Source organism: Pleurodeles waltl, chromosome 1_2, assembly GCF_031143425.1.
Source record: "Pleurodeles waltl isolate 20211129_DDA chromosome 1_2, aPleWal1.hap1.20221129, whole genome shotgun sequence".
In the NCBI taxonomy this organism is placed as follows: domain Eukaryota; kingdom Metazoa; phylum Chordata; class Amphibia; order Caudata; family Salamandridae; genus Pleurodeles; species Pleurodeles waltl.
In genome coordinates, this window is record NC_090437.1 from 468,625,186 (window position 1) to 468,647,715 (window position 22,530).

The 22,530-nt window shown below is 45.8% G+C and overlaps 1 protein-coding gene across 2 annotated transcripts in view; it reads right to left on the reverse strand.

Moving 5' to 3' along the window:
* SVEP1 (sushi, von Willebrand factor type A, EGF and pentraxin domain containing 1) overlaps positions 1 to 22,530 on the reverse strand; it is an 881,565-nt gene that overhangs the window by 446,904 nt on the left and 412,131 nt on the right. For both annotated transcript variants that reach the window (XM_069240886.1, XM_069240895.1), the window contains exons 16-17: positions 19,249 to 19,482; positions 18,081 to 18,242 (exon numbers count right to left, since the gene is read on the reverse strand). In XM_069240886.1, coding sequence (XP_069096987.1) covers positions 18,081 to 18,242; positions 19,249 to 19,482 — 396 coding nt within the window. The remainder of the gene's footprint in view (positions 1 to 18,080; positions 18,243 to 19,248; positions 19,483 to 22,530) is intronic.

Here is a 22,530-nt window from a genome sequence, read left to right on the forward strand (position 1 = left end):
ACAGGGCAAGCAGGAGCTATCAGGCCCAACTGTGGTATTTGAGGGCTTTTACTCCTGATATCCCAGGCCTGACTTACCGTGGGCTCTGAACAACTGGGCTAAGTACCCTTTCAGCCCTTGACTCTCAGTGGTAGTGCAGGTCGAGCAGTCCAAGGGAGGAGGTAGGTGTAGGGCTAACACAGACTAAAGACCCAGAATACATCCAGTAACCTCAATAAATGATTCTCCAGTCAGAAACTCGCTTTAAGGTAAAAGTAATATTTATATAAAAACACAAAGTGAAATATGGCACATCACAGGCAATAGGAGAAACTAGAAGATCACACCTGAGTGTCAGCCTTACTGATATATGTTTATCAAAGGCTACAAAGGCCCCCAGCCCTACTCTTTATGATTCCCTTATTAGCCCCATCTCCGTCCTGACATATGTCCGTGCCCATTTGACCAATGACCACTTTCACAATCAAAGAGCCTGTTTGAAGTGTACTGAGAAGCCTGACTCTTCCTTCCTCCAGTGTGTGGGTGTGTCCCACTCATCTCTAAGGAAATCAGTTATCCACAAATCTGTATGGCTGCTTTGTTGATGGAGGTGGCACAGGAGGTCCTTTCCAATGCACTATAACATGCACTCCTGCTGATTTGTCATTGGATACTGGTTTCATTATTATGGAGTGGCACTGAAACTAGGCATTTGGAAGGTGCTGCAGCGCCAACCGATAACCTTGAAGGAGTGGACTTTAAATATTAACAATATAGAGGTCTTAGAATGTTTCTTTTGCAACATGTAACATTTCTTCAAAGACATGATAATTCTTTTAACACAGAGTCGCAAAACGAAATGTGCTATAATGTTAGCTACACTGTTTGCGATTCCCAAATGGGTCGCAGGGACCTGCCTTATTAATATTCATGAGGCAGGTCACAATTTGCAACCCGTTTGGGAATGGCAACACTCACAGGGCAGGTGGCCTGCAAGGTTCAGCAGACCACCATGTCTGTGACTGTTTTTTCATTAAAGCAGTTTAAAAAAAAAATGCAGCCCGTTTTCTTTAAAGGAAACAGGATACATTTCATACATAAAAATTAAAAGTTTCCTTTTCAATTTTTCAGAGTAAGCAGTGGTCCATGGTACCACTGCCTGCTCTGAAAAAAACATCTCTGCTACTATTCACAATGGGGAAGGGGTCCCTTAGAGACCCCTTCCAGTTTGCGAATGGGTTAACACCAATTTGAAATTGGTGTTAACTGCGATTGTTTTGCGACCGTGTTTAAGGTCACAAAACAATCACGACCGTATTCATGGTCACAAAACAATCATGCATTCCCCTGCAAGTGGCAATTAGGAAGGGATGCTTCTTCCTAATTGCAAGTTGCAATTCCTATTTTCTGAGTTGGTAACTGCATGCTGACTCACACAATAGGGATGGTACACTGTACAAGGCCATTTTGTGGTCGCATGTGTCACTTTTTGCCTTTTGAGACCACAAAATTGCATTATACATCTGGCCCTAAGTGCAATTGCTGTTTTTAAATAGCATTTGGATTTTTCACAACCCTATGTATTTAGTGAGTTGATGTCATTGGCCAGCATTCCTACTGTCAATACAGTTCCAGCACCATTGGACATTCATTATTTTTCATGGAGTACCCTGCCTGCCATACTCTAGATAAGGCCCACGGTCTTAGACTATTCCTTTGCGTATGCAGCCAATTTGCATCCATGCAAGGATTTTCTAATAGTGTTAAGGTAGGTTTAATGAGTGGAAACCATGTTAAAGCGCCCCACTCAGAAAATATTTTTCTTATGACAAAACAAGCTTCTAAAAAAAATGGCATTGTTTCACATGGAATTTTATCCCTCTACACCAGGACATTCTACATTTTCCCTACATTGCATCAGGAACATGAGCAGGGAAAATCAGTAAGGTTTCTTCACAGTAAACAAGACTGGGCATTCGTCACTATGACCCAGTGGGCCTGTGGTGGACAGACTGCCGGTTCAGGGTTACCCTTAGCGAAGCCAACAGAAGCTCTGCTAAACATAACCCAATGGTTCCCCCCTCAAAATGGGGCTGTGGTAACATAGGTTTGGTTGGGAAGGAGGGCTGCTGATTTGGGACTGACTTCATAATCTGCCAAACCTTAAATCAAACTCTAAGCCTAGATCTGGTAATCTAGTCAGAAGAGTACTTAAGGAAGCAGCAGTCTGTTAACAGAGATGTTCAAACCAGTTTATAAAGATATGAAAAGGATATTGCCGCCACTAAATATAATTAAAAAAACATGGCACACATACACATAAGAAAGCCCAAGATTTCTACATTGGCTCATGGAAAACACACATAAATAATCACTTTTTGTTTGGAAAAGGGATACCTTAATTTATCCACCAAGGACAGCACTGACAGCTACCATCAACAATCTAAATAGTATATCAGTAATACATTCCTTTCATTCTTCACATGCTTTTCACTGTAATGGTATCCTGCAGACATTTAACAAAGGAGTATGACATTAGCACACATGAATTTGCAATGTATGCCTTTACCACACATACATTATCAAGCACACCTTTACCAGGCATGCCTTTACAATGCAAGGTATGCATGTGTAAGGTAAGTGAAACTCAGATTTATATATATTTATATATGTGTGTGAGAACATATATATATATATATATATATATATATATACATACACATGTGTATGTATATGTATTTAATAAGAATATATTACTTATTTTTTATTTGGGGGAGCCTAATCCCTTTTTCCACCACTAAATCCTAAAAACACCAACAACACCCTAGACCCTTGCCAACCCAATAAACCCTAAAACAACCTTACCACCTAATTCCCTTATCCACCACTAAACTGTAAAACTGCCTTTACCATCCTATACTCTAACTCAGCCCTAAACCCCAAATACATCCTTACCACCCAATTCCCTTAGCCCCCGTAAAGCCTGAAAACACCCTTACTACCCAATTATCTTACCCACCCCTAAACCCTAAAAGCACCCTACACACCCTTAAACCCTCAAATCAAACATACCACCAAATCCCTTACACACCCCATAAGCCTTAAAAAACATTTACCATTCTATACTCTTACCCATCCTTAAACCCTAAAACATCCTTCCCACACCTAAACCCCTTCGCAACCCATAGCCCTACCAACCCTTAAACCCTAAAGTCACTATTACCACCAATTTTCTTACACACCACTAAGCCCCAAAAACACATTTACAACCCGATACCCTTACCTACCCTTAGAGCCTAAAAACATCCTTCCCACCCCTAAACCACCCTTCACACCCTATACCCCTACCCACCCTTAAAACATGAAATCACACTTACCACCAATTCCCTTACACACCCCTAAGCCCAAAAAACAAGTTTCCACACTATACTCTTACCCACCCCTATACCCTAAATACATGCTTATCACCCAATTCCCTTAGTTCTCGTAAACCCTAAAAACACCCTTACCATCCAATGCTCTTACCCACCACTAAACCCTAAAAACACCTTTACCACCCTATGCCCTCACCCTCACCCATAAACCCTAAAAACACCCTTCCCACCCCAAATCCTAAAGCACCCTTCCCACCCTATAATCCTATCCACCCTAAACCCTACAATCACACTTACCAGCAATTCCCTTATCTACCTCTAAGCCCTAAAACATGCTTACCACCCTATTCCCTCACCCACTCCTAAACCCTAAAAACATCCTCATCACCAAATTCCTTTACCCACCCCTAAACCCTAAAAACACCATCATCACCCAATTCCCTCAGCCACCCCTAAACTCTAAAATCATCCTATCTTATATCATTAACCATGCCTGTATGCTGAAACACCCTTCCTTTAATCATATATAAGACACACCCGCAAACACACATATACTTTTACATATACATACACACTTACCTAATATATACTTAACATTCTTGTAAAGGCATGCTTGGTCAAGGCGTGTGTGGTATAAACATGAGTGGTAAAGACAATGGTGGTCATTACAACCCTGGCGGACGGTGTTAAACCGGCGGTAATACCGCTAACAGGCCGGCGAAAAAAAAAAAAGGGAATTATGACCATGGCGGAAACCGCCAACATAGCCAGCCACTTTAACACTCCGACCGCCACGGCGGTACAGACAAGCAGCACGGCGGTCACCGCCAACAGACAGGCGGAAGACAAAGTACCGCCCATAGTATTACAACAGGCCAATCCGCCACCTTTTCCGGGGCGGATTCACCGTGGATAAAAACACGGCGGAAACAGACATTTCTATGGGAAAACGCTCACCTGAACAAACTCCACGAGGAAGGAGGGCACCATGGAGCCGGAACTCCAAATACTCCCTGCGCTTGTCTTCCTGCTCCTCTACGAACATCAGCAACGGCGTCGCCGAAGACAACGGTGAGTACTGCACCTACGACATAGGGGAGGGGGAGGCAAAAGTCACGGACACACACATGCAACACCCCCACCCCCAACCCGACCCTCACCCACTACAACACACACACCAATGCATTTCCGAACATCACAGTAACAACCCCCAACCCCCCCCCCGGAAGAATGCTAAGACAAAAGGAAATGAGTTCAACCATTGTAATGTATCAAAAAACAGTTAGCTCATATATACATCAATATATAAACATTCCAAATATATACATCACGATTAGTAATACAGGTATGCACATTTCAATGTCCGTGGACCACTGGGCCCCAAATGCATGGGCAAGGCCCACACACGATACCTGTCCTGGAACGGAGAGAACACTGCAGGGGCATCAGATAGAAATACAACAGGCACCTCAGGGGGAAGGGAAGGGGGGGCACCTCAGCCGGATGACTGCACCACGCCAGATCCACGACGAGGCTCCATGCCCATTGATGTATCCTGGGGAGTGCAAAGCCACAGTCTCACAAGTCTCTACAGTGGGTGGGTGCCCACTGCTGTATCCTGGGGAGTGCAAAGCCACAGTCTCACAAGTCTCTACAGTGGGTGGCTTGCCCACTACTGTATCCTGCGGAGCGCAAAGCCACAGTCTCACAAGTCTCTACAGTGGGTGGGTTGCCCACTGCTGTATCCCGGGGAGTGCAAAGCCACAGCCTCACAAGTCTCTACAGTGGATGGCTTGCCCACTGCTGTATCCTGGGGAGTGCAAAGCCACAGTCTCACAAGTCTCTACAGTGGGTGGCTTACCCACTGTACCATCCTGGGGAGTGCAAAGCCAAAGTCTTTCGAGTGGATAACAGACTCCACTGATTCTGGAGGGGGACTGGTGCCCAGAGTGCTTCATCCTGTGCAGGATAGATGGAGTGGATGCATGTCTCCACTGGTTCTGGAGGGGGACTGGTGCCCAGAGTGCATCACTCACCCCGTGACGGTCCCTGTTGCATCACTGCCCCTGCCGCTCATGGGCTAGCGGTGCTTGAGTTGGCGGTGCTTGCCCTGTTCAGCGGCGCTTGCCATGGCGGTATTTGCCCTGTTCAGCGGTGCTTGCCATGGCGGTCTGTGCCCTGTTCAGCGGTCTTTGCCCTGTTCAGCGGTGCTTGCCATGGCGGTCTTTGCCCTGTTCAGCGGTGCTTGACTTTGCTGTCTCTGACCTGGGCTGTGGCTGCCGGGGCCCTCCTGGGCACTGACTCCGGCGGTGGTCTCCTGACCCGTGACGATAGTGCTGCCCTCCTGGGCACTGACTCTGGTGGTGGTCTCCTGACCAGTGACTATAGTGCTTCCCTCCTGGGCACTGACTCCGGCGGTGGTCTCTTGACCAGTGACGGAGGATGGCGGCCTTCTCCGCCGTGCTGCTCTTCCCAGACTTTGGAGACTTCTTCTGCCCCTTCACCACCTTGGGAGGAGTCACAGCTGACTCGACACTCCCCCCGGGACCCTTGTGGGCGGCTTTGCCGGCAAGTGTCTTCCCCCTCTCCCGTCGGGCACTGTCCAACTTCTGGTGCTTCACAGGGGGTGGACTGGCAGTGCTTTGGCTCCATGTCACACTGGCTGCCCTGGTGCCCGGTGCACTCCACATACCTCAAACAGGCACCACTGGTACCAGAATCTTTTTGGCTGAGGTGCTACTACGGGACCTATGAATTGGAGGGGGGGGTGATGGGACAGAGGTCAAGGTTGCTCAGGAAAATTTTCTGACGAACACTGGGACGGGTAGCTGGAGGGGGTCTGGGAGTGGAGGAAGAGGAGGTGGTTGTAGGAGGTGCAACTTTTGGTGATTTGGGTGCAGGTGCATGTTCTGGAGGCTGTCATGAGGTGGATGGATGTTGGGTGTGTGTGTGCCCGCGTTTGTGTACTTTGGGAGGGGGCGTCACAGACACACTGGGAGAGGACACAGGGGACGTGTAAATGGTAGTGGGGGTGGTGAGTGCAGGTGAGCGGGGTGTGGTGCTGGGTGTTCTGGTGCGAGTCCTAGTGGCTGTTGTGGTAGTGCATGCAGGTGAGAGTGTAGACGAGACTGGGAGGGAGGAGGGAGACGATGAGGAGGGGGACACAGTGGAGGCAGTGGATGTTGCTGTGTCTGTATGTGGGTGATGCTTGTGTGAGTGCCTGTGGGATGTGTGGTGCCTATGTTTGCCTGAGCTGCCCTTGTGTGGTGAGGTGTGTGCAGCTGGTCTGATGGTGTGCTTGGGATAGGCTGGGGTACAGGGGATTGGGTCTGGGTGGAGGAAGTTGGAGGGGGGAGGCTAGACACAGGGACAATGGCTGCCATCAGTGCTGAGGCCAGAGATTGCAGGGTTCGATGGTGGGCAGCCTGACCAGATTGAATGCCCTCCCTTTCTACACCCTGGATGGCATTCACAATGGTAGACTGCCCAACAGTGAGTGACCTGAGGAGGTCAATGGCCTCCTCACTGAGGGCAGCAGGGGTGACAGGGGCAGGGGCTGAGGTGCCTGGGGCGAAGGTGATGCCCACCCTCCTGGATGAGCGGGCACGGGCCGAAGGCTGAGGGGCTGCTGGGAGGGCGGTGCTGGTAGGGGGGTGGCGGCTGTACCTGTAGAAGTGGGGGGCACAGATGGTGCCGCCACCACAAGGGAGCTCCCATCGGAGGATGAGTCCGTGTTGCTGTTTGCTGATCCGCTGACCGCCGTGAAGCTCCCCTCGCCCTCCGTCCCACTGGTGTATTCTGAGTCCGTGGTGTGGCCCTCCATGGCCATGTGGGACGCAGCCCCCTCATGCTCCGGTGCCCCTGTACCTCCGCCTGATGATGCTGATGCACAAAAGAACAGGGTGAGCACAAAAAGGGGTGGGGAAACAGAAGAAAGACAGGTTGAGTGCATGGCTTACCGCTACCGTTGGCGGACAATACAGACACAGCTGCCCCCTGCACTACGCCGTGCTCTTGGCCTCTACAGATGCAGTTCCTGGGATATGGCCTACTTGCCTATGAGTGTCATCTGCCCACATAGATGACACAGGGGCATGTATACCTGTTTTTGGCACTCTACAGAGGTGGGGTGGAGTGGCACATTGCCTGCATTACGGAGGGGCCTAGCCTACGGAATTCGCCCTGGCCTGGGGAAACCCACAACCCTCCTCCCACACCCAGACCCCTCCACTGCGCGCAAAGTCATGATAATGTGAGTGTACTCACCCCCTTGTGTCTGCTGTGATGCCCTCATGCGCCCATCCAACTCAGGGTAGGCCACCACCAGGATCCGGAACATCAGGGGGGTCATGGTGCGACGGGCACCCCTCCCACGTTGGGAGCCCATCCCCAGCTGAGCCTCCGCCGTCTTCTTGCTCCAGCGGCGAATGTCCTCCCATCTTTTATGGCAGTGGGTGCTCCGTCTCTGGTGGACCCCCAGGGTCCGGACTTCCTTGGCGATGGCACGCCAAATATCCTTCTTCTGGTGGGCGCTGACCTACATGAAATGTACAGGGGAAGAAGAGAAGTCATCAACAACTGCACCGTCAAAGTGAGTGGCCCACATCCCTACCCTTGCCATGTGGCACATGCATTCACAGTCCTTCATGCTCGCATTACTCTGCCCCCTTCCTACTTACATCCAGCCCTCTCCAACCAGGCATATCCCATACAACTTGCACCCTATGTACTCACCTGTTGGTCTGTAGGACCGTAGAGTAGCGTGTACTGGGGGAGGACCCCGTCCACGAGCTTCTCCAACTCCTGTGCAGTGAAGGCAGGGGCCCTTTCCCCAGACGCACGGGCCATTGTCTCTTCCAGACCGAGGTCACAGCAGCACTTGCAGTGTAGGTCCTCTCCTGTCGAAGATCAGGTATCGAGTGATTGAACAGATAGAAAATGGTGGTCACGTCTGCGGCGGTGCCGTCCGCGGCGGTGCGTATCATCACCGCCGGTGCACTTCGTCATTGGCTCCTGGGACCCATAGGGTCCAATGTTAACCAATGCAGCATTGCACCGCGGTCTTCGACCGCCTACCGCGACGGTGTACAACGCCAGCGCAGTTACCTCACATCCCATTGTCCCACTTTAGAGGTCAGGCATCCGCCATTTCAGGGACCCACATGGCTTCATTTACAACTGCGTCACACATACCTAGGCCTGGACTCAACACACATACAGGAAGATTTTTGTATTTTGTGTCGTGTTCTGTGTAGCTGTGGGTACATACCTCTGAATTGGTTGACTCTGTGGTCGCTGTTGTCCTTCCTAGGCACCGTCAGCTGGGACATGTGAGGAGATGGCGGAATCCTCCGGTGTACCGACCGCTGGTGGACCTGTTGACAATGGAGGAGCGACATTTAATCATCACCTACAGGTTTGACCATGCCACAATCCAGGAACTGTGTACCCAGTTGGAGCCAGATCTGATGTCACCAATCCGCCATCCCACAGGTATCCCCCCTCAAGTGCAGGTGCTGTCAGTACTCCATTTCCTAGCAAGTGGGTCATTTCAGACAACAGTGGCCATGGCATCAGGGATGTCCCAGCCTATGTTTTCTAACCTATTGTCCAGAGTGTTGTCTGCCCTGCTGAAACACATGAGGAGCTACATCGTTTTCCTTCAGGTGGAGGATTTGGCTACAGTGAAAGGTGACTTCTATGCCCTGGGACACATCCCCAACATCATAGGTGCCATTGATGGGACCCATGTGGCTTCGGTCCCCCCCCACAGGAGTGAACAGGTGTACAGGAACCGAAAGAGTTATCATTCGATGAATGTACAGATGGTATGTTTGGCAGACCAGTACATCTCGCAGGTAAATGCTATGTTCCCTGGCTCAGTGCATGACGCCTACATCCTGCGGAATAGCAGCATCCCTTATGTGATGGGTCAACTCCAGAGGCACCGGGTGTGGCTATTAGGGGACTCAGGTTACCCCAACCTGTCATGGCTACTGACCCCAGTGAGGAATCCCAGGACCAGGGCAGAGGAACGCTACAATGAGGCCCATGGGCGGACTAGGAGGGTGATCGAACGCACCTTCGGCCTCCTGAAGGCCAGGTTCAGGTGCCTCCATATGACAGGTGGTTTCCTATTCTACTCACCAAGGAAGGTGTGCCAGATCATCTTCGCCTGCTGTATACTTCACAATCTTGCTTTGCAACACCAGGTGCCTTTTCTGCAGGAGGATGGTTCAGATGACGGTGTTGTGGCAACTGTGGAGCCTGTGGACAGTGATGAGGAGGAAGCAGAGGAAGAAGACATTGATAACAGGGACTCTGTCATACAGCAATATTTCCAGTGACACACAGGTGAGAACAATTTTTTTACTAATATATTTACTTTCACACTTCTGCCTCTATCCTGTCTGTCAATTTGATGCAGTATTTGCTAACTGAGTGGTACATTTCCATTACGGTTTCACAGGTGTGGTTAACAACGTGTGTCATCTGCTTGCATCCTTCATGGGCTTGTGATGTGTTACATAGGTATGTTGACATTACATTTTCGAAAGGTTTTTGTCATTGTCATAGATAATACACATTTTCTAAATCACAGACTGACTCCAGATTGTTTTGTGGTTCAAGGGTGTTTATTGAAGTGCTAATTATTGGAGGCGGTGGCAAAATGGTGATGGGTGATGGTGGAGGAATGTCCATGGCAGAGTCCAGTCTATTAGTCTCACAGGTGCACTGCCCATATGGGCATAGGAAGTGGAGCTGGGGCAGTTCCAATATGGACAGGGTAACAAAGTGGGACAATGGGATGTCAATCAGGGTGGTCTCATTTCTTGGCAGGGGTCTTGCCATCGTGCTCTGTCCTGTTCCTGGATCTCAGGGACCGCTTGCGGGGTGGTTGTCCATCTGCAGGGGGTGGGGTGCTGGTGTGGTGGTCCTGTGGCGGGGCATCCTGTCCACTAGCGCCGGCGGAGGTGGTGGGCAGTTCATCGTCCAGACTAGTGTCAGGGGCCCCTTGGAGTGCCACGGTGTCCCTCATGGTCTTCTGCATGTCCTTCAGCACCCCTACGGAGGTATGGGCCCGCTGGGTGGGTGCTGTGCTGGTGTTACCAGAGGGGGGAAGGTCAGTGTTGGGCTGTGCCTGTGCGAGGGGAACCGACTGTCCCGAGGCCCACGATGGTCCGGGCTGGTCATCTGGATCCAGTTGGCCAGAGCTGCTGTCATCACTGTGGGCCTCTTCTGTGGGTGGGGTGGAGATGTCTGGACCCTCCTGTCTGGTGGCGTTAGGTAGTGGCCCTGCTGGGGTGTAAAAGCATGATTATTGCATCTGTGTGTCTCATGGTGTGCAATGGGTGGGTGAGCGTGTACCCCTGTGCTAGCATTCCTGTGTGGGGGCTTGTGTGATGATGGTTGGGGGGTTGTTATGGGTATGTGCAGTGGGCATGCTTTAGTGATGGGTGTCCATGCTTTGTTGTGTCATGCAGGGCTTGGTGTTGGGATGTGTGGTTTGTGTTATTAGTACATTAGTGAGGAGTTGGAGTGATAGGGGAGGGGGTGAGGGTAGGGTGTGTGATAGCATGCAGGTAGGGTGGGGGATATGATAGTTAAGATTAGACTTACCAGTGTCCATTCCTCCACCGACTCCTCCGAGGCCCTCTGGGTGCATAATGGTCAAGACCTGCTCCTCCCATGTTGTTAGTTGTGGGGGAGGAGGTGGGGGTCTGCCGCCAGTCCGCTGAATCGCGATGTTGTGCCTGGAGACCACTGAACGCACCTTCTCCCGTAGGTCGCTCCACCTCTTCCGGATGTCCTCCCGATTTCTTGGGTGCTGTCCCACTGCGTTGACCCTGTCGACGATTCTCCACCATAGCTCTGTCTTCCTAGCTATAGAGGTGTGCTGCACCTGTGATCCAAATAGCTGTGGCTCTACCCTTACGATTTCCTCCACCATGACCATGAGCTCCTCCTCCGAAAACCTGGGGTGTCTTTGGCGTGCCATGGGGTGGTGTAGGTGATGTGTGTGGGGTGTATGTGGTGATGAGTGTGGTGATGTGTGGTGGTGTGTGGTATTTTGTGCGTGGATGTTGTGTGGGTGATGGTGTTGTGTGCCTCTGTGTGGTGGGGTTTCCTATTGCTGTGCTATCTCTCTGTTGCCTTCGTCTCTAATTTTTGGTCATAGGGGTTTGTGGGTGATGTGGGTGTGTGTTTTATATTGTGTTTGGTGGGTGGGAGTGGTGTTTGTATGTGTATCAGGTGTGTGTATTTTGAATTCTCCAATGTGGCGGTGTTTTGGAGATGTGTGTGTATTTTGAGCGCGGCGGTGTGTACCGCCAATGGAATACCGCGGTTGAAAGACCGCCGCGTGGATTCATGGGTCGTGATAGCATGGGCGTGTTTCTGTTGGCGTGACGGTGAAGGTTTTGTTTTCGCTAGTTTATCACTGACGTTTGGTGTGGCGGACTTGTGTGGGTGTCTGAGTTTCGGCGGATTCAGAGATGTGGGTCATAATAGCTGTGGCGGAATTCCGCGGCCGCGGCGGTGTATTGGCGGTCTTCTGCACGGCGGTAAGCGGCTTTTACCGCCAATGTTGTAATGACCCCCAATGTGTGGAAAGACATTGTGGTGTACTTGATGTGTGGTAAAGGCATTACGTAGTAATGCCTGGATGGTAAAGGCTGTTTACCTTTACAAAGGCTCACTGAAAGCTGGGCCCTAATCTTTACACCTCTCTATAATACCAACAATAAGCCAATAAGCTTGGTACTATCTCCTCTTCTTGGAAGGAAGCACTACTTCAGTCTATTCATAAATGGATTCTGTTACTCAGCCACACAGTTACTGCATAATTGTACTAGTGGATGCTGATTCTAAAATATTTTTTAAAAAAATTCTCCAAAGGTTCGCATTATAGTCTGGATAAAATCAGTGGATCAGCTTCAACCCAAATATTTTTCAGAACTGTTCCACTAGAAGTAGCCTCATGATTTTAACTTTTTTTGGCATAAAATAATGCAAAAATGAATGTCTGCTTTATTGCCTACTGTGCTGCAATAGATTTTGAGACCGAGTTCAGTGGGAACCAAAGGATTGTCGCAGAGGTTTATAACCAAATCCAGGAGAGAGTAAAAATATCGAGCAAGATATGCCAGTTTCCATGGATAGTTGCAACAAATGACCTAAAGCAAGGCAGGATTTTGGCTTCTGATATTCTTCCTTTACATGACAGATTTAGTTGACAACTTCCCTATAACATTGAGAAATGTAAATTCAAGCAGTTTAACATATGCAAATAACGTGGTGTTACAGTCTATTACACCTATTGGTTAATGGAGATTACTGCCACACCCAGAGATTCTTAATCAGGAATATTTTATGACTTTTATGATTTTATTTGTAAACTTGAATAACATCAAAGTTACACCATTTGGTATGTCTGTATTTACATTTTCCATGTATTTAAATCAAATCAGATTACAATGAGAAAAGATCTACCTGTAGACTAGTCTCATCTTTCACTCTAATATACAAAACAGCATCTTGCTCATTGGCAGCGATAAAAACTGAGGGTGGCTAGAGCCCTTCAGAGATTTTTTAGATAGACCACTGCTTAATTTGAGCCAGTGGTTGCTGGTGTGGGGTACCAGAACTTATTTGTGAAGTCCAGCAAGCATTTTTCTGCATCAGGTAATTACTGCTAGCAAAAGACACATATGGGAAGGTGAAAGAAAAGAAAGATGGAAAAGCACACAAAGGGAGAAAGCAGAAAGCTGAAAGAGTGAGCTGAAGGGACAGGGGGTGGCTGTAAATGGATTAAAGAGTCCCGACATGGCTTTCGGATTACGCTGCCTCAGTATTCTGTGCTCAAACATTTAAATGTAGCTGTTGTGTGGGTCAGAAGACAGATCTGAGCATTGGCGTGTTTTTACTTACAAATAAACCACTGGAATAGAAGATGGGCAAGCCCATCCTTTTTACGGGGGAAGCATCCCGAACAATGAGTCCTGAACAATGAAGTCGTGGAAAACGAAAGCGAAACAACGCTTTCGTTTTCCACGACTTCCTTGTTTATGGCGTTAACCACGCATGTGTGAACCACATACATGCGTGGTTAAGGCACAGAAGAAGGGAGTTGACGCGATTAAGGAGGAGGTAAGTTGGGCTGGGACTGGGGCTGTTTTTTTGGGGGTGGGGTGGGGGGCTCGGGTGAGTAAGGTTTAGGGCCGGAGGAGGGGAGGGTCAGGGTTTAGGTTTTAGTGGTGGCGTTGGTGGTTAAGGTGCTTCAGGTTTTGGGGGCGTGGGGAGTCGGAGTATTTTTCATTTTGGGGGGTGGGGTGGGGGCTCGGGTGATTAAGGTTTAGGGGCGAGGGAAGGGGGTCAGGGTTTAGGTTTTAGGGGTGGGGGTAAGGGTGCTTTAGGTTTTAGGGGAGGGTGGATGGAGTTGTGGTACTTTTGGGGGTGGGGGGCTGGGGTGGGTGTGGGGATGGGGGGGTTGCGGTGATTTTTAGGGGTGGTGGGACGCATGATGGAACCATGCATGCCGTTCACTAATGCCTTTACCAGGAATGCCTTTACAACGAAAAATCGTTCTTAAGGCATTTGTGGTAAAGGCATTAGTGGTAACAACAAGGTCATTGTTCCGACCTTGTTGTTCAGGCAATGGTGGTTGAAGCACTCGTTGTTCCGACATACAACCTTTTTAGGGTCCAGCGCGCAAGCACTCTGTCCCTGTTGTAATCTCTCTGTGGGCTTTTAATCACACCCATGTCACGCCCATCAGTTTCGTTGGTTCGTGGGCTTGCCTTCTAAAATTCGCTTGATTTCATTAATGAAAGGCATGCAAATGTCATGCCTTTTCTGGTTTTTAGCCCTCCTCGAGAGCACCAGCCAACTACAGAAAGCATAGGAGCTCCATGTTTTCCGTATGGTTCCTGGACTACTTTTTATTTTTATATCGTATGGTAGCGCAATTTTGCTGGGCACTAATCAAGCGCTTTTCATGACTACCAGTTTAATTCTATTGTTTATCCTAGTGCTCCTTCGTGAATCCAAGGTTTTACATAGCGCAATTGCACTTGTGTTTTTTTTTTTTTTTTACTATGCAGAGGTGAAACCAGACCGGTCTTATTGTTCTGATTAGTCACCTTCACGCTTATGGCTTAGCACTTTGAATCGGCTACCTTATGTGAAATTGTATTACTTTTCTTTTTCAGTTAATGTGGCAAGAAAAGTCTGTTTAGGAGTTTACAACGCTAATATCTCTAACTTGAGGAAACGCGAGACCCATTGCATTGCAAATGCTTGTTTATGATAGTAGTTAAGAATATTGAAGCAGGAATATCGAGTAGTCACAATATTGTGACCAAAATATCGAAATTTACAATGTCAAAGAGGTACACACACAGAGGTAGTTTTAGATTTACTATTCTTAATTCCACATCTACGCACCTTGAAAATATATATATCCTAAAGGTATGCATATTTGGAGTTAGGTATAGAAAATCTATACACACTTGTCGATATTTTGGTCACAACACACTGGTATCCGAGAGCAATGGAAGCCAGTAAAAGATTGCCGCTGATATGGACAGTGTCCATTCAAATTCAGCTTAATTGGAAGGAGGCCCAGTGTCACTCTCATCACCAGGAACGTAAGATGAAAACTGTTTTGTTTTCAATGAAGTGTAAGCATTTAAAACGCATGATTCTCGAGGCAGGGTACACGACAGTAGATGTTGCCATAGTACACTGCTTCAAAGGGGCAAAATCAGAACGATCATCACCATAGTAGAGTTCCCACACATAACTACCCATCTTAAAAAAATATCAGTGTTATATGTCTTTTGTTGGTAAATTTTAAAAGCCTATATACTATTTAACAGGAGAATCTTGCAAACAGCACAACATGCTTGATTAAACCACGTCTATGCCATGTGCTATATTCGTTCTCAGCGAGGATATGAAATGTTCATCATCCTTAAGTACGGCTATGTTTGATGTGATTTTATTTTCAATGACGTAGGGAGATCTGTTTCTATTACAGGTTTATTTGTTTTTATGTTTTTTACTTTTATACAAAATGATCATTCATTCATATATTCATTCAATTAACCTGTCGGTGATTCCTAATGTTCTGGCAAGCATTGTACTTCTTCATTGCCACACTTTTTTACGTCAGTTTAACTTCCTTACACACAATCGGTCAGCCTGGAGATTGTATTTAGTAGACTCTACAGTAACTTTCTGCTGAAGGTCAATGATTGACATGATGTCCTCCTGGCCTAATTGTAACTCTCTGCTATTTTGTTACTGTTCAATCCTAGGCTTCTCCTACTAATCATCTAGAGCTTTTGTTCCTTCTTAACATACAGTCCCTAGGAAATTATAGTTGTTCCATTCCAGCCTAAACCTCAGATTAGCAATCAAAGCCTAAATAACAAAGGGAAATCTGCATGTGTATTTCTCCTCACATAAATTTCCACCTTCACATCCTCAAGAAACATGTCTTCGCTACTGTAAACTCTGACCTGTTACATGGCATGCCTGTTTCAGGGAACCCCCAGTGTAAGGTCAGGTAACATTTTAACACCACTTTCTGGCAATTAGTTCTGCGATCACCACTTTTGCCAAACTGTACTCTCCCACATTCACAGATAGGCAGACATGACACATATGTCCCTCATGCACAGCCTCTTACATCTCCATCCAGAGATCAAACATCTACAATCGTCCTCAATACACTACCATCCTAACAAACAGTCCCCATATATATAACTTTGTGATCAACAGCTACAGCAGAAGTACCACTGACTGTGGCAAGATGATAAACTGATGCACTCTGCTCTCGATGTACCTGTCACAAGCATCATGATTGGCTTGCCTGTGAGATGGCCAAGGTGGATTCACTGTCCCTCTATAAAGAACCAGCGAGTGGGGAATGGAGGTCAACCGTTATTTGAACATGTGGAGATATTGTCTGAGGGCAGCTAATAGGTGAATTGAGCTCCTGCTCCCAGTCTGCATCCATGTCAGAAGCAGAATCTAGCAATGATGCCTAACAGAACATGCCAAAGATGTTTACCATCTGCCTGTAAATCTTTTCTCTACTATCAAATCCTATCCAATCTTCTATCAAATAATAGTTCATCAAAATGAGGGACAAAGCAAGAAAGATATTCACCAGCATTATAAGAAACAAAATGTCTTTGCCTTGCTTCCCTATGTAGGCAGGCTGTGTGTGACTCTCATGCTGTAGCAAGTTTCTCCTGTTGAGTGATGTGGCAGAGGCCTGACTATTCACTCTATTCCTCATGCAGTAGCATGCATGTTGCCTTTGTTTGAAGCATTTTTGGAGTGTATGTTTTAGATTGTAGCTAAAACTTATCTGTTGTTATTTTCCAAATTCTTATTAAAATGAATAAGATTTAACAAAAATTAAATTAAAACATAAAAAATATTTTTCCGTGTATTTCCTATTTTCCCTGTGTGGTGAGGGTATTATTTCTTGCCTCCACCGATTTCTATGAGAGCATGTTGCAGTACCGGTGAGTAGCCATGTGTGCCTCATAGCTTGGAATAGATATGAGCTAGTTAACTCAGATTCTCTGACAGTGTAACTGAATGTAGTTTAATCCAGAATGACATCCCAAAGGCTGTAGTTTCACACAGCAACTGCTATGTTTACTTTCCTCAATTTAAATGACCAACGAAAACGTTTGGGCTGTGTTTTTTTTAAAACCAAAAAATATGCTATATCATTGATGCAAAAGGATTGTTGGGGCTACACACTGCTTTATTGGCATGAACCTTAAAATCTGAAAATGATCTTTCCCTTCCTGCTCACGAAATTATTTCATGCTCACCCTCAGTTACAAGATGAAGTCAGTGTGCATGAATTATGCATTATTTGTGGGATTGTTTCTGAGGCTTGAAAAGCTGCTAGTGATTAGAAAAATGTCCACCCTATCCCAACCAAGGCTTCAAATGTGCTTAGTCACACTACATGTTGCTATCACTTCACAAAAATCTGTTTCCATTGACTTGATAAGGTCTTCTGATCACCATTTCCAGTAAAACCCAAGCATCTCTGCTCCAAATGCATGAGAAAGTATCTCGCCTTTTCAGGTTGCTAAAATCTTGAGCCCCAGGACATGTGCAGATCTGCAGTAACTACACAGAATCTCTGTGTTCCAGCTAGACACTAATTCAGTGCAACTTTGGGGCGAAATTAGGAATTTCATGGAAAACAGGTGCAGTATTCTTGCTTCCCTTAGTAATTTCCACTTTCTGAGCATGCACCTCATTATACTGGTTAATATTCTTCCTCTCTCAAGTTACCAATGCTTTGACTATCATTGGGGCATTTATACTAAGACCCTAAGTAATGACACTCCTCTAAGAGGCAGTTTGGAAAGCAATGTCCCACATATGGATTTCTAATGTAATATATGTGCAGTTTAATAATGGTGCATTTGATCTAGCAAAGCAGACGGCTCTAGCAGGCAAGACAGACAGGTATTCACAGCAAGGGACCTGGTGACCTCCCAGAGCATCACTGGAAATGTGCTGGGAATTTAACATTCAATATCTTATCGAGAACAATGCAATATTTATGAACAACAGATTAAATATGAAAAAATGCAATTCTGAGCTATATCAATTGTGGTAAAGTATAGGTGTACATTTTGAATATATCCTAAGGCATGAGCTCCAAAGAGGCCTCACTCTCACCTTTACATTCCAAGATACTCCTGGAGTGCAGGTATTCAGTGTAACTTCCAGGGGGACAATTTTTGCACTCCATTTGCCCTTCATCATCCTGGTAGGTTCCTTTCCAACAACTTTCACATGTATGGTGTTCAAGAGAGTAGTACGTGCCCACAGGGCAGTTAACTGAAAAGTAAGAAAATGTGAATTCAGGCCAATGCAGTATTAATATTTGTCACAACAGAGGCGAATGGTGCCACACATAATTTCTTCTGCCTCTAATTTCTTACACTGCAGTTAAATCAAATTCATGCTTTTGGTTCTCTCTTTTACTGCATGTAAATTCTGCCCCCCCCCTTTATGAACCATGAGAACCACCACAACAGAATATAAGCCAACTTCTCAGTTTTTTTTCTGAAATCACCCTTCGTACAGTGTTTGAGACCCTCCAAAGTAATGAAAATGTACTGGAAATTATGTAACCAAACACACTTAAAAGAATTTTAGTTTATATTGAGATAGTTACCTGTTGTAATGTTCAAACTCGTGAGAAGTCAACATTGCCTTGTTTGCTCAATGCCAAAATTGTTTGGCTGGCATGCAGAAACTGAAATATAGTGGGCTCTTTCAAGAACCTCCATAGTATTCTTCCAAAAGATTCAAGGTTCTTATATGGACCTGCACCTATACACACTGCACAATATCGACGACCAAGATATTGTAAAAGTAAGAAGTGGTGGAGTTAAACTACAACACATACACTCCCCAAAATATGCTTTCCTTGACAATATGTTGGAAGCCAATACCGTGCAGTATAAGTGGAGTGTGATACTTCTGACCTTGATATCTTAACATACAACTGTACAACAAGATTTATCATTGCAGATTCCATTGCTCTGAGTGGGACCTGGTGCACCTCAAAACGCCATGGTATTTTGAATTTCTGCTTTTGACTACTGTCTTCCAGTGCTTTAAACCACAAATTCCTAGAAGACAGTGGAGTAGCAAGGATGAGACAAGCCCTAATGCAGGTAAGTAAATAAAATGGAGCTTAAATCCAATTGACTGGGTCGTAAAAGACAGCAATATATGACACGTCACCGCCGCTCACAACTATGGGCCCAAGCGTCATTGATCATGGTATCTATGTTCTTGGACACGGAAACAAAAAGATGCCAGTAGTTACTCATACCACACATGCGGCCTTTAAGCACGGTGCCGGGCCTGCAGAACAGGAAGGCTTGCTCGCTTTCCAATGAATTACTATCAGCTACAACAACTTCAGAGGCAAAATGGAAGGAGTACATGGGCTCCTTTTTCAAAGTTCTCTTCAGCCTGTTTGTGATGGTTTCCAGGGTTTTAAGGAGCCGTCGCTGGTTTTCTGATTCCACTGTGTCATTCCTTCTTTCTGGCAATGGTACACTAGCTAGGAGATAAAAAAAAATCAGAAAAATGGGTGTTAAAATCGCCTACTATCTAGTTGTTAAAATGTACACAAAATAGACAGCAAAATATTTAAGATAACTTTTGCAGGTGCGTAACGTGGGACGTTGCAGCCCCTGCATAGCATGGGGGCCCCCAAACCGTTAGGAGGCAACCCTTTAAGCTCAATGTCAATGAATATCTGTGAGATATCACATTCTGTAACGTGGACCCACCATTTTGCCTTACACCACTGAGCAGTTGCACTAGCCCCTTTGCGCATTTGCTCCTATTACTGATATTGCTGCAAAGATGATAGCAATCACTTCCTATTTCTTAGCAATACCAATACAAAATGCTCTCCTTACATGTACCTCGTGAGGACAGAAGATGCCCTCGCTCCATGTTGTCTCAGTATCAGAACGCCATTACTGCTGGCGTATAATCCTTCCCCTGGCCTGTGTGCTCCCTGTGGGGCGCCCTCATGCTATAGGTTGCTATTGGAATGTGAATGTCGATTTAGCACATTCTACTTCTCTCTGCACTGCTTCCGGAAAAACGACCATGTAAGGAGAATTCTGCTCCATGCTGCCTGTGTCACATTGTGCCAGGAATGAAACCTTTTTACTTTTTGCCAACTTCCCTGAAGCCTGGAATTGACTATACCTGTGTAACTGACCCTTTTGCGTGGCGAGTTCCCTAGATTGTGTTTTGCATATTTAGCATTACTCATATTTTTGGTTGAGATCTAGGCAGAGCGACACTTGTTTTGTCTTGGTACTATACCCTTCGTGTGTTTCATTTTGATTTATGAATCTTTACCCATTTTACAATGGCAGGAGTCTTCTTCCAGATCGTGACAGTAGATGCTACTAGAGAAGCACCATTTAAAGGTGAGTATTTGTGTTTCCTCTTGTGTAGCCAAGCACAGGGATAATACATCTTGGCGAGATCCACGGTTCTTGCATTTCCAGTCCCTTTTGTCTTTGCCCATTTTTCTCTATTATGGTGTGCTCTTCATTCTTCCCGACATTTTTGAATTCGGGTCTTTTTGGCACCTTATTCTGTATTTGTCTGAACTTCCTGGGTTATTCAGGAAAGGTACCGTAGCATCAAGGGTGGGTCGTGTTTACAATCCTTCAATCGAGATCAAGCATAAAGTAAGGAAGGAGGTAAGGCCCGCAATTGAGAGTTACCTAATTGTGGGGAAGTCAGTAGACAATTCATATACTGTCTAATTTGCGGTACAGATTTTGCACATGGCAATATGGTGCACTGTGGTGCACTGTATGGTTTAATTTCTTAGCCAGTTCTATGCTTAGCCTCACACACTCCGTTTGTTTGCTGAAGAGAAATGCAAGTCTTCTTTCTGAGCCAGCTTACTTCTAGGGGGAAATGAAACCTTCACTACGAATGATGGATGCCCTGACGAGACTTGTGTTCGGGATGTTGCTAAGATGTCATGGGTTTTATTAAAAGTAAGTAAAATGCCCTCCATCAATGGGTGTCGATAGAATGACAGCCATAACTGGAATGCAGGGGGGTCATTACAACTCATGTGCCCTTGTGCCAAGCAGCTGCTGTGCCCCATGATCTTAAATTGAAACCAACCCCCTTTGCTTGTCCAACTGAGTAACTGAAATCAAAACAAGTGCATATTTATGTAAGCAGCCAAACCAGGGATAAGCTCACGTTATTTCAGCATATATGCAAATGCTAATGAAATTTAAAAAAATTTAAATACAAAATAAGTATGTTGATTAGGACATGTACTATCAAATGCACATCTTTATGGACGCAGTTGGGAATCTCAATGACGTGTAAGCACGAGTAGCTTGTGGCGTTTTGTTACCATGATACAACGTGAGCTTGAGTTAATGGCACCGTGGGAAAGGAGCAATGCTGACAAACTCCGCTGAAGGATGTTCGCTTTGTGTCTCGCTAACCCCAAAAGAGTCAGACGATTTAAGTCCTAGTTAGATTAGGCAACCTCAAATTGCTTATTTATTATTTATTGATAGAAGCAGCACATGGTATTTCGATCACAATGCTCAAGTGTAGGAGGAAATAAGATTATAATGATTGATCAATTAACTGAGGTAAAAACGTGGTTATTAATATATTTGCTGACTGAGGTACTCCTACGAAGTAAGATTTTTAATACTCTGTGAGATTTATCCAAACAAATGATTGGCCTTCAGGCCCTGATCTGTGAAGTTTTCAAATGTTTTAAGATATTTTATTGAAAATGAACATAATTGGATTAGGTGTCAATTGTTATGACAGAATGACTAGAACTAATAGCTAAAAACAAAATATTCTGTTACTTTTTTCTGTCGTTCACCTTCAAGTAACTACAAATGAAATAACGTGCAGCTTAAATTCAGTCTTAACAAGGAAGAATAATATGAACTCTGACTTTGAATGATTTGTTTATTTCCTGAGTAACACTAAATGGTTTGGATCTGAAAGCTACTTCGTGGGCAATAAAAATATCTGTGTAGTTCCTTTTTGGTTTCACATTAGCTAATACACCTTTAATTCTGTATATGAAGCCTCAGAGAATATTGATGGAGAAGTAAAGCATCAAAATTGCCCATTAAACAAAACCAGAAATAAAGACCTAGCAAGGCGCATTATTTTATATCAATACAAATTGATTGCCACATGCCTTTGTGAGGTACAGTATGTGCCTACTCGTGCGTAAATATACTGTCTCTTTGTGAATGGGCCTTATGCAGTTCTCACATCAGTATTACTTCTTTGTGTCACAACCACTCTGCTCATCCACTGAAGTTCACATTAACCCCACCCTGGACCCACGTATTTACATTACAAATTCAAATTCCGCTGCATATTTTGGGGCAGATTTAAGAAAAGTGTCACTGCACCTAGTGCAGTGCCACTTTTCTTGCACCCATTAGCACTCCTCTACCGCCACCATGTGTGCACCGTATCTAAGATATACTGCACCATGGCTCAAGGCAGGGGGCAATAGCGTCAACATTTTTTACGCTATTGATGGACTGTTCAGGGTTAGCACAAACATTTT